Source organism: Athene noctua, chromosome 7 (genome assembly GCF_965140245.1).
Source record: "Athene noctua chromosome 7, bAthNoc1.hap1.1, whole genome shotgun sequence".
Lineage (NCBI taxonomy): Eukaryota > Metazoa > Chordata > Aves > Strigiformes > Strigidae > Athene > Athene noctua.
The window spans coordinates 43,431,676-43,448,166 of NC_134043.1; the positions used below are offsets into that span (position 1 = coordinate 43,431,676).

The 16,491-nt window shown below is 40.2% G+C and overlaps 1 protein-coding gene across 2 annotated transcripts in view; it reads left to right on the forward strand.

The window, feature by feature from the left end:
• PARD3B (par-3 family cell polarity regulator beta) overlaps positions 1–16,491 on the forward strand; it is a 427,129-nt gene that overhangs the window by 388,233 nt on the left and 22,405 nt on the right. For both annotated transcript variants that reach the window (XM_074911133.1, XM_074911134.1), the window contains one exon: positions 7,891–7,970. In XM_074911133.1, the coding sequence (XP_074767234.1) occupies positions 7,891–7,970 (80 nt within the window). The remainder of the gene's footprint in view (positions 1–7,890; positions 7,971–16,491) is intronic.

The window sequence follows — 16,491 nt, forward strand, 5'->3', positions numbered from 1 at the left end:
AACATAACTATTAATCAACACTTAAGCAATAATCAGTGAATGAAAAATGACCAGAACCAAAAAGGTACTTGCATAGCTACTTCGGCGCTTTTCATTTGAGATCATGCCCTTGCATTTTAACATGAACAATTCTTATAAAATTAGTGCTGATGTATTCCAAAAGGTGGCGATTTAAAACGCCAACGCTTATTTTTCACATTAAAAAAATACTAATAGTGAATGATACATTAAGATCTGCATAAGTGATGTTATAAAGCTACCTCAGTAGTCTCTGAAATAGATCCTCAATTTATGTGAACCAGTAATATCTTATGGGGTTACTTCAGAGATGGAGATGCCAAGATCATCGTCACTAGAATGCTGCGTTAATATGTGTGAAGATGTGTTCAAGATACACAGTAAAAATATTTCTATCTCTGTATTTTCACCCAAAAAGGAGATACAGCCACGGAGAGATGCAGGTGTATGTCAGCTTTGGGAATGCCTCCAAGAGGAATCAAATGCTATTGAAATTAAAACAAACCACCCTCATCAGTATTTAGCATCCTTTCCTGAATCAGGGCCAAGGTATGTGGTAGCACCCAGCAGAAACCAAGGCTGTGAAACTACTAGCAGTGCGGCGATACCATCCTTTATCTCTTCGAGATGTTTTTTAACAAACTTAGTCACAGTTCTAATAGCATCAAGTATTCTTTGGAATAATCTCAAACCAAGGCTATTTTAAAATGCTTAAAGTGAGCATGTGCCTCACAAAACAGAAGGATCAACATTCCCGGTGACTGAGCCCAGGAAACAACTTCAAGAGTCTACGAGATCATGTCTTGGTGATTGGGCTGTGAATAGGCACCTTTGGCCCTCTGTTCATTCACCTTCCCAAATTATTTACCCTGTATTTTCTGTTGACAAGAAAATAAAAAAGTTTAAATTAGTTGCCGGGTTACCCAAAACAAACTTCGAATGCGTCAGACCATGATTTGAGAACCTCTTAACAATTACACTCCCGGGATGTTGGTAAAATGGAGTGGGAACAGAAAGCAGGGTTTCTCGGGACCTGCCAGGAAGATACTGTTTCCTTTCTTATTCTTTAAAACTGTCCCGTGAGCAGGTTTGCAACAGGGAATTTGAAAGTGCTCTCACTTCCAGTGGTGGAGGTGGTTTTGAGGGTTCTTGTGGAACATCATCTTGGTTTGTCATTGCAGCCTCTTAGCAAAGAAAAGCACCACTAAGAATATAAAAAAGAAGTATTAAAGGTGCTGTCTTATATCCAAACAATGGCAAAGCAGTACCGATGGGCTAATATAACATTAGACTCTTCTTTGAGGACTGCTTCTGTCATTAAAATCAATGCAACTTAATTAAAGCAAATTATAGATAGATACATCTATAAATAAGATATTAAAGTGCGCTGCTGAATATGATAATTGCTGCATATTTAGCAATCAGCGTGTGTGTTCTGCTTTTGCCAGGAGGGATTTCTTTCAGTGGAATCAATGGAGCTTTATTAAAAACCATCCAAATTAGAGGGAGAAATGATGAGTGTTATAATAACGCAAAATCACTGTTTCAACTTTCATTGCAAAACCAGGAAAGCAAAATACATCCTTCTTTGTGTATGTAAGGAAAACATCAGGAAAATTCTTTTGAATCACGGACACTGGTAGAATTTTTAATTTTTACCTTTTGATGCAAGACATAAAAAAGCTGGATGGAGGAAAACATGTTTTCTGTGGCAGTGCTGGAGGTCTTGAAGGGTGGGATAATTAGGATATCACAGTAGTAAGGAATTAAGAAGATCCATTCAATCAACTTCCTCCATTTCACATGGAACATTCAGTTCACTGCCTTACTTAACCCACCTCTGTTTTAACAGCTAAGGAAAGTGTTAGTGAGGCAAACCATGCTCTTAAATTTCACTTGCAGTCCCTCAAACTAGGCAGACTGTTGAAATGCAAAAAATAAAATGGGTAAATTTTGGTGCTTCACCTGTGTATCAAACATTGAGACCGGGGTGGGGAACAAATCTACTTTTACCTCTCTCAGTTTTTCTTCAGTTTTCACTTAATTGAAAACAAAAACCAACTGTGTCTCAGCAGAGGGGAGACCTGAAGGTTAAAGGGCAAATTCCGTTATACCACAGCTCTTTTTGGCATGCTGAATCTCAACCCATGTGATTAGAAACGCTCACAGACAAAAGAAGAGCTTTGAGAAGAGAGGTCAAACCAGCATCTGAATCAAATCCTTTAACAGATGATCACAAGACTATTGAAAAATGTACTAAGCAATGCAGCAGTTCTATGTGCCATGTTTATACACAGACTTTCAGGCAAAAAGCAGAACTGGGTGGCTTTTTCAAAGCACTTGGCTGATGGCAGAGCACATGCCTCGCTCTGCAGCCGCACTGGGATGGCTCCTGTCTTTTAGTGCATATATACAATGATGGTATCACACCATTTTTTATGGGGAGAAAACCACAATGCAGAAGCTCAAGTGACTTTCCTGAGCGTACACAGTGAATAAGTGAAAAAGTTAGGACTCCCAGGACTCCTGTCTTCATAAGCTCTTCCTGATCTCACATAATTTTAAGTAAGTCAGGCATGACTCAAGTGGAGTCAGCGGTGTTTTGGACTGGGTTCACAAACATGTAGCTAAAATCACATCAGCCTTGATGAAGCTGCTATTGCTACTTACGTAGTGAGCAACACACACTCCTCGGTTTCCTTCTGATCTTAATGATAATTGAAATGTTTGGAGAAGGCTTATTGTTCAGAAGTGGGGAAAACAAAGGGTTAAAAATAAAAATTAAAAGGGCAAAGGAGTTGTTTGGCCTATTAGTGCAAAAATAATAAGCCCGAATGCAATACCCACTGTGTATTATTCTTTTTTAAGAGTGTGAAACTTCTGACTCTCAGCTGTGGTTTTTCTACAGCTAGTTAAGAAGATTTAAACATCTTTTTTTTTAACAAACTGATCTCTGCAAAGATGATCATAGTTTTCTGTGTGCAGCACTAACAAAATTCTTGCAGGAGAGGGAATGGTGACTACAGCTTTCTGAGACAGCCACCCTGAAAACTGGCTCTGCGTTGTATTTTTCCTTATGAGTAGTACCTGCAGTCTTGGGTCTTCAGCGTACCAGCCTCACTTGGGACAGACCTGGAGCAAGGAGCTCAGTGGGAATTTGTGAGAGGAGATAGAGTCCCGGGCAAAAACGCACTGTCCTGCCAAATGTGCCCCACTGCTAGGGGCAAGGAGCTGCTGGTGGCTTCCATTTGCAGCGTGATAGCTCTCACCTTGAGCTGTGTGCAGATGCACAAGAAAAAGTTGATTCTGGCTTTGTGAAGCTTAAACTTTTAAAAAAATCACTGTAGTTGTTATTGTTCATACTGCAATGGCTGGCCAACCCCAAATACCTTGATCTATATGAAAGGGGCAAGGGAGACTTTCCTGCTAGCAGCTAGTCTTTTAGCCCTTAACAAATACTCCAGGAGGAAGGCAGTGCAAAGCAGGTGAGGAGGAATGAAATGCAGCATCTCCTAGGAAAAAACACAGTCTCTTGCACAGGTTTCAATGTAGTCTCAAGCTTCAGAATGAAGTAAATCCTTTCCCTGCTCTTATACAATTGTTCTTCTGCGGCCTCAGAATTTTCCTGTAGGCAAATACTAGATTTATTTTAAGATACCTGCCTGCAGGTATACTCCACTTATGCCTTATGATTTATTTGCAAATATTTGAATGCTCTAAGATATTTGATCTACAAGTGCATGTTCATATGCCCTTTTTTATTTTTTTCCCCAGGAAGTTTTCCTAGAGGAAATTGGCAGGTATTACTTCTGTGTATTAGAAAACTCAGAAGTGCCATGCAGTTACCGTGTTTGCCACGGACATAGCTTGCACTGACACCTGCACAGCTTTTGTTTTCTCTTTTTCTTTACAGTTGCTTTCCTTTTCTGCCTGTTTTGGCTGTGCATGTGACATGTAAAACTATGAATCTTTCTCTCTCAGCTTTGTGTCTTGAAACAAATGTGGATTCAGTTTGTCTAGGGAAGTGGAGGGAGCCCCAACCTGGGCTCATTCTTCTCACCTTCGCATTGTGCTCCCCTGCTGCAGGCTTTGGACTTAGGGGAGAGCAGCATGCAATGCCCACACTGTTCTTCAGTCTGTGCTTCCCCCAGCCTGGTTCTGCCACTGGGGACTGGCAGGGGCTTGTTTAAGGATGCAGAGGTGTCATAGATTTTTTTCTTAAGTGACGCATTTCTAACACAAAAATCTGGTTTGCTAATGGAAATTACTGGTTTAAAAAAAAAAAAAAAAAAAAGAAAGACTTGAACAACAACAATGTTATTAGCTATGTAGAAAAAATGCCATTCTTGCACATAGAAAATCCTGACCATGAAGGCACTGAGTTATATGGATGCAATGTCTTGCCCGTTCATTTGGTACCTTGTCACCCAAGTGTGACCACTGCTATGTGCTTCAGAGAACTCACTGAGATTCCCAAAGGGGCGTTTAGGAGAAGAACCAGCTGGTACAGAAGTTTCTGCTTACTCTTCCCTTCAGGGAATGGCTGACTCTTGGAGGCTTTACCTCTCTTCAGCCTGTCAAAGGCCTTACTGTTTTCTGCTAACCTGTTGCTAGTTGTTTCGAGTCATGTGTGTATCCAGTTTATTTATTTTCCATTCTACAAAGGGCTTGGCCATGCCAATACTTTGCAACAGTTAAGTTTCATGAAGTGTTTGTTGCTGCTGTTTTTTGATAAAGATAGCATTTCCTTTCCTCAATTCAAGCGTGCTGCTCTTTTAATTGCACTGATGCGATGATGGCTGTTTCTGTGTTTATCTCTACCCCATTATTTTTGCATATTCATGTTTTGCTTGTTAGTTGAGGCCGCTCTAGACTAAGAGATGATCTCTTCATAATGATGGCTCTTATTTAAGTTGATGTCGTTAATTTAAACCCTAAAAATACAGGAGCGTGTTTTGGATCATTCTTTCTGTTGTGCATTACCATACATTTGTGAAACGTATTTCATCTGCTGTCGTGTTCTCTCTTTACTGATTGGGGTGTTGGTCTCAAAAGCTCTTGCAGCCACCTCCTTTATGGACTCAGCTAAGTAATGCACCTTCCATCAGCTCACATGCCTTGCTGGTCACCTCGTGGTCAGCATCCATTTGGCTTTGATGGGACTTCCAGGTTTTCATCCTTTTTCATTAAGGTTACTGTTTGCTCACCTAAATATTTTGTGATTATTAATTATGTGGTTAAATCCTCCACACCTGGACTGAGGGCCAGCTGCATATGTCCTGTTTCAGGGAAGGAGGAGAAGCTGGAATATTTTGATCTTGTTAATTAGTACCTTTCACACTGATTTTTAGCTTAGTTTGTTGTAAAAGACCACAAGGAACCCTTTGCTTCAACTGTCTCTGAAACATAAATAACTGCTACAAAGGAGGTGTTTCCATTTTCGCAATTTCTCTTTTCATCAGGGTGGTATTTTATTCTGGGCACCATTTTGCTGGTGGCTGAGTGATGATACATTTCTACTGTCGCACGGACAGATGGAGCAGGGAAAGAAGAAGAAATTGCTGAGTCTTTAATTAGCCGTGCAGAGCCAGAGCATGCTTTTCCAGTGCGTCGAGGGTTTTATATAGGGTGTGGAGGCTCAGCCGCTCGATGAAACCAAATTAGCAAAATTGTGTATCCACCACCAGCATGTTTCTATGGCAACTGTCTCTCAAATCATATATACAAACAGACCTGGCGGGGGGTATCGCCTTCTATTTGGTCTGTAGGAAACCATTGGAAAATGGGTGCTTTCAGGCTGCAAAAAGGCCTTGTGATGTAAATATTTTTTACTTTCTGGTGACTGGTATAAGTTTGGGGATCGCTGCTCGCTGCTGGCACAATTCCAAATCTGTTTGTGTTTTTGCACGTTGACTGGCTGCTGTTACTCCCGCTAGGTGTGAGAGTCATCAGCAGGAAACTTGCATGGGGTTGCGAATGCACAGTTACCAGGCACATCCTTTAGCTCATAAACATCTTGCCACTGCAAATAATTAATAGCCTATCTACAGCCATGCAGGTAGACCATGTACTACGTGACTTTTGTGCTGAGAGAACCAAATTATACATTCATTTCTTTTCCCCTCATTCTTCTTCATAAAACGGCAGAAATCCAGAGGCTCTTCTCTCACCGGTGTACCTGATCAAATTAGCAGTGTAAAAACAGCCAAAGTGGCTGTGACTCTTCACCTAAGTGCCTCTATCTTTACAAATTCTTTCTACATGTCACCTTTTCTGGTGGAAAAAATGAATGAATGATCCATTTAGGCTACTGCCCTCTTTTTGAAATGTAGGGCAATTACTGTTATTTTTTCCTCATCCAAAGTCAGGCACCACTAAAGCACGGGTCATATCAAATCAGAGGTGGTTATTTCTTGTGGCCTTCAGTTCCGTGCGGACTCCTTTCTGTTTTTAGTCAGATAAACGGGAGTTAGCAAGAGGCCTGTGCTATATAATTTTTTTCAGTTATGAGTATCTTGGATGTTCAGTGAGTGGTAAAGTGCATAACGATACTTGTCTAGAATAATTCCTAAGCTTGCCTAGTAGCTAAAAGGGATAGTGCTTCTCTTAGCATTGGACTCGGCTTATGTAATGGGTTCACAAGAGGCTGTAGACAGAAATGGTCTGTAAAGGTAGGTAAGACTTGCTACCCCTTAGTGCACAACCTTTCCCATTGTTAGAAGCTTATGCATCCCTTCAGTGAAAATGGCATATTGTGCATAAATTACAGGACTGACAGAAGTGTACTCTAACCTGTAGAATGTGAAAACATGTTCATTTTTGTTTATTTTCTCTTTTAATAATCAGGGATTTGCCAAAAGCTTGGTGTGATTTATTCTTTTCTTTTTAATGAATTGTTAAAAATGTTTGAAAAGGCATTAAATCTTCCTTTCTGCTATTAATCTGTAAAAGGGAACGGGGATTTTAAATGGCCTCTTAGTATATTGCTTTATAAAACTGCTGATTCTAGCAGCACTGGAATAGGAATACATACTAATGTAGGAAACACTGAAGGCAGTCAGAACCTCCTGCATTTATGGAGGAAAAGACTAATAGCTCCATTTTAACAAGGCTCTTAACACTTTGGGCCATCAGCAGGCATTGAGTGAGTGAAATTGGGAGAGCTCCTGTGTGCTAAAAGCATTGAAGTTCACCATTTTGTACCCCAGTTGGAGCCTTCCTGATAGAACTGTGCTCTCCAGCCAACTCCAGTTGCCATCTTGAAAACAAACCAAGTAGCAAGCTGGCATTTTGACTGAGTGCACTAATGCTTCACTTTTGAAATGGCACCGGAGCATGATAAATGCACTTAACTCTCAGCTGGATACTTAGCTTTGCAGTGGTGTTAGGGAAAGTTTCTGGGTTTCTGTTAAGAATGAAAGCAAAGCCTGTTTATATCATGTTTTATACTTGAGCAAAGCACACAAGTGGAGAAAAAACAGAAAACTTGGTACTAAAATGATATCTTTGATGCAAGTAGTTACGCCACTGGAATCAGAAGGGGTGTGTTTAATTAGATTACATCCTCATGTTACTGAATTCTAGGAGGAAGGCCAGCCAGGGAAGGAGAGAGAGTATCCCGGCTAGCAAGCAGACAAGAAAAAAACTCTGAAGATTGTACCTGTTCTAAATAGTTCTTTGATATGGAAGCCTTTCTTGTTAGCAGTGATAAGATTATGTATGGGATTTGGAGCTTCCTTGAGCCCCTGCCTTTCTTTTGTTGATTTTGGCATGTTGCAGCATCATGTGTTCTCTGCTTATCGTTTTGAGATGCATTGTTAGTAGCTGGGCTGCATAATTGATCTTCATCTCTAATTACTCTCCTCTCCACAGGTGCCTGGAAAAGGTCCAGATGGGAGCTCATACAATCTCCACTTCGAGGGGATGGAAAGGCAGTATGCATCCTTGCCCAGGTACAGCACCGAGCCTCAATACACACACACTCTGGTTCACCCTCCCTCCGATGGGTGGGGAAATCAGCCCACAGCTGATGTCTGGCTCCAGCATGAGAGATTATTTTACGGTATTGTCTTGTCACCTTTTGCTGCAGATTTAGTGCCATCTTTATAACTGTACTATTAATTTGGACTTTTGAATTCTAAAAAAAAAGTCTGTCATTGAACGTGTCAGCAAGAGTCATGATCCACAGGTAGAGAACATGACAGTGAGGAAGCTGGCTCTGCAAGAGTTATAACAGGTCGTAGCAGGGCATAAATGACTGAGTTTATAGTGATATAATCCTAGCTGGCACTGACAGAGCACTGCTGTGGAAAGCCTCTACTACAGCAGCCACAGCTACTGAAGCCCCACTGTTGCTGCAAGGACTGACTAGCAGTCTTATTCCAGTAGAGCATCTCTGTGCTTTAACTGAACACTGTGGAAATGAGAGTGAATTCTCTGAGGGCTTTTTTTAATTTTTAATCCTTATCAACTCGATGAAGAGTAATTCTAGTCTGAAACCAGTGAGGCATAACAAAAAGGTAGCATTTCAGAGTTTTCAGTCACATTTCTATGGGACTTCTAATAGCGGAGTGTAAGACTTAGCAAATCAGAAAGGGGAGCAAGAGGGTGCTAGAAGAGACAGTGGGAAGAAAACAAAAATAGCATAATATTCCTCCTTTAGAATTAGAAGGCTGGGACAGACCTTGGAGGGGTTGCTCAATCCACTTCTTGGACCTACAAGCAAGATAATTTGTAAAAGCAATGCAAAAATAGCTATTTAAAAGCAAGGAAAAATTCTTCATTGTGAAGTAGTGCTGGCATTTAGGAAATCAGTAAATAGTTTCTTTTTGCTTCTGTTTCTTTTTCCTCTAAGCTATTTACATTCCAAGGTGTCACTGGAGAGATTGATTGATAAATATGTAATGCTGTGTCCAATTCCGGATGAAAATACAAAGAATATCTTACTTTTGGAAACCAGTGTGTATATATAGGCTGTCTCACAAGACGTTGAATGTTTGTAGGCATCTTTAATGTATGTGGTTTCTAAACCCAAGGAGTGTCTGTAGTTCAGTTACTGCTTTCAAATGATACTTGTGTCAGCCATTGCTTTGGAAATTCATCTTGTGCAATAACTGGCTTTTCTAACAGAATCCTGCTTTTAAGCAGTGTATCCTGTATATATGTCCTGACTGACGGTGGATATTCTTACTCTCCTGGGTAAATAGCCATCTTTTTCTTGTAGTCCTCCAACACTCCTGTCTCCTGTCATGTTTTTTTTTCTGCAGGTTGGTTAGGTGTAGTTTAATTATGCACACTCTTTTTTATCTATTTTAAACTTCAGTTTTGTTGAGTACTTCTTGTGAATTACAAGAATGGATTAGCAGTTGATGTCCAGTGTCTCTACAGCAATTTTTGTATTCCTGTGTCACATCTCCTTTTACTGGTTTTCCTTCAAGCTAATCAACCCCATTTTTTCAATCTTTATAAAACAAACTTCCCAGTGAAGTAACTTAACCCAGAACTGTTTTTATTTCACCAGTATTCCTTTCAAGTGAGGATGACCAGAAGTGAGCACAACAGTGCAGATGCAGTCGTGCCCTTGCTTTATGCAGCAGTGTTCTCTGTATTCCTTCTATCCCCTTCTTTTTCAAACCCACTGCATCCTCGGCAGGTCCCCTAGGCACGTGAACTGCTCGCCTCTGAACCCTGCATTTTGGTGTTGTTTTTTAAAAGAAGTAGGTCTGTCTGAATCAGATCATGAATTTCACAGTTTCTTCCCAAAACCTCCATTCAACTTGCTGGAAACATGACTCTCCAGCTCTTATGACAGGTTTGAGTATTTAGCTGGCTTGGGACTCACCATTTAGGAAGTCATCCAAACATTCAATAAGCTTTTGAAGATCAGTGTGAAGAGTGTCATTTCTCTCAGTGCCGAAGAAGACTGTGCTGGAGGGTGAGAGGGCCTGCACTTCAGCGGGGTTGTGAGTGCTTCCTGACCCAAACCCTACGCTGCCGCACGCAGGCTATGCTGTTGCCACATCTCCTGAGGGTTTCCACCCTGGTAGGAGCAGAGCTTTGGGACAGCGCATCCTTGGGTGTGCCTGCATTTCAGCAATCGGCTGTTGCCTTCTATACTCTGTTTTCTTAAGTTTTGCGGTTTCGTCTTACTGCAGTAATTAAGCTCTGGCAGTCACAAATGACTAGATTGCTCAGTGAAGTCTCAATCCAGAAGAAGGGGATGCACTCTCATTGCCAGTCACTAATGGAAATGAGTGATTTCTTTTGTTCTCGTGGCTGACTGCCCAGGAGTATAGCAGAATCCAGGTAACAACCACCCATTTGCCAACCTATTCTCAGTGGAGAATCCATGAATGGGCAGCATTATTAAATAAAAATATGGGAAAGAAATAGGAAGTTAGAGAAGAAATACAGTATTTCCTCAAAGAGCAGTGTTCTTCTCCACAGCATTCTAGTATTAGTTCATGGTTTCCTGCCCGTGGGCTTATTCCCCTCCTTGTCTTGTCCTGTCCTGATCTTGGTCAAACCCCTGAGCTGCATGTGGTATATAATTGTCTGCCTACTTAGCCGTTTAAGTCCAGTTTAATAAGAGATACTTAAAGAGGCTTCAGATGTGGGCTGTAGATGCTGGGAGACAGATTCTTACTGCAATATTGTGTTGAGTCCAGGAGGATATGACCTTTGCCTGCCGCTCTGGTGTGGCACACACAAGGAAAAGAGAGGAAAGCACTTGGCCTACAGCCAGCTTCACTGGATGAGGAGGGAGGAGGGGATCTGTATTGTGTCAAGAGTAGCTGTGACCTACACAGTGAAACTGTTCTGCTTACCTGGAAGCCAGCAGGAGTCATGCCAGTGTGTGTGGGCATGGACAAATTGAGTAAGAGAGCTTTGGTTTTCCTCCCCACTGGGCAAGAATGAGGAATGATCACTTGCCAAAGAGCTTTATGAATGTCTGGTGCCCCTAAGGCACTACCCGGTTCCTGTGCAAAGGCACGCATCCTGCACGAAGGGGAAGTCACACTGCCAGCAGCATCCAGACATAGCTGCTGCTGGCTTGTAAAAATCTAAGCTTTGAGATGTCATTGCTGCTTTGCCCTTTTGTTTTGTATTTTTCCGTCTTTCTCTGAGGCTGTTAATTTAAGCCTAGATATTATGGGCCAAATTCAGGTGATATAAATCTGTATTAGCTAGCTGTATTTGTGGAATTCAGCTGTGTCAAGTGTGCTTGCCTTGTTGGTAGATGCAGCAGGAAATCCAGTGTCCCAGTCTCAGTGAGCTCAGTGATGCCCTTTTTGCCTTTGAGTGGAGGATCTGTTCCTGTGTAAGGTTACATTTTTAATTAAAAGCTGAAAACAAGAGGCAGCAGCCTCTGGAGGAAGGCTTTGCATGTGACTGGCTTAATGAGTGGCCAGATGAGTTGTGTAGTTCAGTTTCTAGGTAAAATAATATCAGTCTGTAGCCTTGGTTTGGAAATGTCTACAGAGGCAAACATCTGAATTAGATGATAAGTGGCTGTGGCAGGAGACTGGCAGGTCTTCATCTCACACTGCATTGTGCTGTTCTGTCTGCGGAAAAGCAGCAAAGTGGGAAAGACAGAATGGAAGGCTTTGCAAGAGAGATACACTTCTCTGCACTCAATACTTACGTGTTGCCCTGGGGCTACGGCTAAGTAGTGCTGAGTAGTAGTATTAAGCAATGTTAAATCCTCCTGTTTAGGAGGAGAATGGCTTTGATTCTTAGACCTCTTAGACTCTTCTTTTGGGAAGAGGAGCAGGGCAAGGGTGTGGGATCCAGAAAAACATTTGTATTTTGTAAACTATTTTTAATGCCTGTTTTCTTGGTGTAATCCAGAGTATTTTCCTGATGGAGCCATGGAAGAGATGTGAAGCTGAGGCTGCTCTGTTTTCTCATAGTTTTATTTTTGAGCTTGCTTTTATGGAAATCTGTCTTAATGTAAATCACAGTCTTGCCAATGGCAGCCTTGTTTGGAGAAATCTCGTGTTCCGAGGACATGTTCTTTTCTGTGTTGATGGAAAAGCTGGCTGGGACCAAAAGCAGACTGTCAGACACTGAGACGGGACACTGGTGACATGACGAGTGTAGATCAGAAAGTTCTGCCATCTTCTTGGTAAGAAATGCTGATTCCAAAGGAAAGCTAATACTCCAGACTTTCTCTGGAATCCTCGTATTACTGAAAAACATGCATTTTTGTTGAGAAAAGGGGTGGGGCTGGAAAGGCAGTAAGAGCATTAGAAAATAACTGTCAGCATGGAAAAATGAGTTTGGGCTGTGTAGATGAGTTCAACTGTATTGCTGTGGCTGGAAGGACACCACTGAGCACACTGGTAATTGGCTCACAGGAGTATCTGTCATAAATGTAACGTGCGTCTTAAAACTGGGACACTTGCAAATGTATTAAGGAACTAGCCTTGCAGTACAGAGCTTCTCCTCAGATTGACTACGCAACTTGTGCTTCTTCAGGCAGTAGCTAAAAGCAGCACATCCTCCATGTCTTGGTGTGAAGGCAGAAAGGGCAATTTTGATCACCTTGCTTGAGCCCTCCACGACCTTCTACGTTTCTGAATCAAACTAAACTTGAGGTTTGACCCATCACATTACTTTTATAAATGAATTTACAAAAGCATCTAACCTAGAATTTAAATGTCACGTTGTAGAGAATTCATTACATTCTTTAGAGGTTAATTATTTTACTGTTTAAAAAGATTATGCCTTTTTTTTTTTTCCCCCTAAATCTGAAATTACCCAATTTCAGTTTCTAGATTCTATGGTAAATATTTTTTCTGATAGATTTTAAGAGTCAAGCCTGCAAAGTGCCTTCCTTTCAGTATTTCTGTGCCATTTATGTTACCCTTTAAGCTCCCTTTCAATAAATTAAATAGATTGAGAACTTAGGTCTTACACTACAAAGCATGAAAACAGCATTGACTCAAGGTGCTAGAGTCTCCATGCAGTCAATTTATGGGGTAGCCTCTAGAGTTGAGTCAAAACTGTTTTCAGCTCTGGCTCAAAAGCAAATTCTATAACAACCTATGTCATGAAGAGATAAGGTTCCTCAAACAGAAGGAATGGATTACTTAGCAAGTTTCATTGGCTTTTTCTTGCACTTGAGTGTTCTTGCCTTTATTTTACTAACCAAGTTTATTTCAAAATGCAGGATCTCTGCAATTTAACTGAATCCCAAATACGTCATCAGAAAGTGACTTGACACAAATCACAAGTTAATAGACTATTAAATAAGAGTCATCATTCACCGTTGTCTAGCAGAATCTGAAATTAATATAGTGACATTGCTTAAATATGTATATAGTGTATTCTCCTGGTTAACAAAAAGAAATCACAAATTTAGTGCAGACTATAATTAGCTGCAAATCAACTTGTCAGAGCATTCCCGACCTATGGGAATTGACTAACCAAGGAGCACAGATGAAAAAGCAAGGTTTAAAATCAATTATTTAAATCAAAATTCCCTGCTTGTTGGTTTAAATCACAATTAATTCTTTTGGTTTTAAATCACTTTAACTTTTTCCATCCCATGTTGCAAAAAATCTGTCCCTCTTCTCATTTTGTATACTTCATTTAAATTCCTCCTTGACATCCCACGGTATGTTATACAGCATTGACCCAGCAGTGCAGTCGTAGTTATAGCCATCAACTGAGGGATGTGATGTCCTGGTTGGTTTTGGTGTTGACCTCCCTGCACTGACAAGTTCTGCGCAGTGGCCCGGTGGTTCTCAGTAACAGTGACAGTACTGCTCTGTCCCATAATGCTGCTGCTTTCTGCCAAATTATCTTCTTGGTGGTCAGACACTTCTTAGTAACAGTCTGCTTCTCATTTTTCCACTGTTTCTGTCTTCAGTTGACTGAGGCTCTACCGAATTTGCTTTTTTTCTTTTTTTTCTTTTTAGCCCAAAATTGTGCATTATGGCAGGCAGAGGGGGGCAATGCTGATGCAGACTGCAGGTATCGCAGGGAATGCCATTGCTGCCTTGTAGCACTGTTTAAATTGGAGCATCTTTCACCTGATTAAAAAAGAGTATCTGCAGATATTATTTGCATTGGGGGGTGGTGGTGGTGTGTGCCAAAACTTTAATGGCAGTGAAATTATTTATCAACCCCGTCCAGAATCGCCACAGTCTGTCAGTCAGTGAAACCACGTTACTGGACATATATTGTGCAGTTACAAAGCAAACCTATTAACTTTTGGTGCATAATCTAATACACAATATTTTTAGTAAGCCCAGACTTTCCCTCTAAAGTGGTGGAAAACAGTTAAGGGCAGGGTGATGGGAAAATATTTTGTAGTTCTGGGTAGCTGAAAAAAAGTCTGTATCAATCTCATTTCTCATATTGGTTAAAATTAATAGAAGATAAGAGAAAAAATTGAGAACTGATTGTGAGTGGTCTTTTTTAATTTTGAATGCAAATATATATATATTTTTAATATTGCTCTGACATAACTGCAAAACTAAGAAGAGTTGATAATTTGGAGTCTTAAATTGGATTAGAACTAAGTAAGGTGCAAAAATGAATGACACACCTAGTTTCATCATCCTGGTCATGTGAAATATAAATAACATTCAAAGAGTGTATTCTACAGTATCCTTGATTATTAGCTTTCTCTTCTGTTTTAATCATCTAATGTAATATCAGTAACTCGGGGATATTTTTTAAATACGATTTTTATCTTGACAGCTGTACTTTCATTGAAAATGCAGCAAAATCTTATCTGTCTGTATCTTCCAATGTGGTGATCGCAGTATAAATGAAATATATGTATGGTTTTAGTTGGGTTTTAAGTCCTGGTAGATTAATTTAGAATCAGTTTTAATGGAAATACTGGTCCTACTCAAGGACCTCCAAGATACATTACAATAAACCAGCCAAGATGAAATACAGGCAAAGTAAAAAGATCATTGTTACATGCTAGAGCACAAGCTTGGGAACCAAGCTGATGTACTCATTAAAAGATTAGCTTAAATCAGATATCAAACAGTTTAAGATTTGCTTAACTAACTTTACTTAACTCTGCAAGATAATAAAACCGATTGCTGTGGAAACTGCCTAGTGTCTCTGAGATGTCAGGGAAGTCACTGTATTTCAAGAAGAGCAGAGTCCAAATCCATAGCAGAACACCGGATTCAAGATACACACAGGAACAGAAATCTGGAAGTGCTCTGTTGCAACTTGTTCTGGTTTATCTGTTTCAGTTACTGTGCTGCACCGTGCCATGGTACTGATATCACCTCAGTGTCTATGTGAAGTCTGAAGGCTTTATTTCTGAATGGTATCCAAAAAATTGTCCATTTGTCAAAAAAATCTGCCGGGTTCATAAATAACCTGTGTATACCTTCTACAGGGAGAGCCTCAGGCATTAAAAGCAGAGCAGGTAGGAAAGGCTCAGTGTACTGTAGATGTTTCAAAAAATGGTCTTGTGTCTTTGTCTTAAGACTTGACTGAAAGGAGGAAAGAAAATTGTAAACAGGATCACAATTACAGAGAATCTCTATGGTGAATTGAAAAGGAAGGAGATTTGGTTCTAAAACATACCTCCAACTTTCTAATAAAATGGAAATATCACTTGAAATTAACAGGATGCCTCTATCCAAACCAAATTAAGTCTCAATACCAAAAAAGAATGCTTTAGAAAGTCAGAAAGGTCAAGGTTCATGACATTGAATCATGGATTGTGGCTGGCAGGCCACCTCTATAATTTCTATGGGAATAACTAAAGAAAATTGACCAAACAAAATGTCTGCAACAACTGGGATGTAGCTTGAAAAAAGCACTAAAACCCAGATGTCCCAGAAGAATACTTTGAAAGTGTAGAAGGAAGCAGACAGGGATGGGTTTTGTCAATTTTTCTAATAAGTCAGTCAACTCCTCATAGCAAAAAGCCAGTTAATGCAATATGGAATAGTTTAAAAGTCAATTAATATTTTGAAACTAAACAGCCAACCTTTTTGCAAGGGGATACTAGCCGGAGTAAATAAAAATACTTCCAAGTGGTGTGCATTTTAGTGTATAACCAGGCGCAAGGTCCTCCCACTGAAACTAAGGGCAGCAAATTTAGCTTAAAATTACAGGAGATGGAGGAAAATACTGCCTTTGAACAAAAGGGCTTGAATTAATATTATAAAATCTAATGAAGTCGTGGAGACATCGCCTCAAAAAAAAAGAAAAAAAAAGCTGTATTAGCTATGCCTCCAGTGAGTAAAAGAACAAAACAATGGGTAGGGAACAAAATATTAATGGAAGAAAGAAGTGTCAGTACAAAATGGTTAGGATAAGATGAAGGATCTGTGGAAAAAGATAAGTGAATGCAAATTAAAAAGAATATGATCAAATTAAAAAACAAAAGCATATATCCCATAGAATGCATCGACAGAGTGATGTGCTGAGTGAAACCTGGGGAATAAGATGTGTGCTACAAAATGCAAATACATCCACCGCATT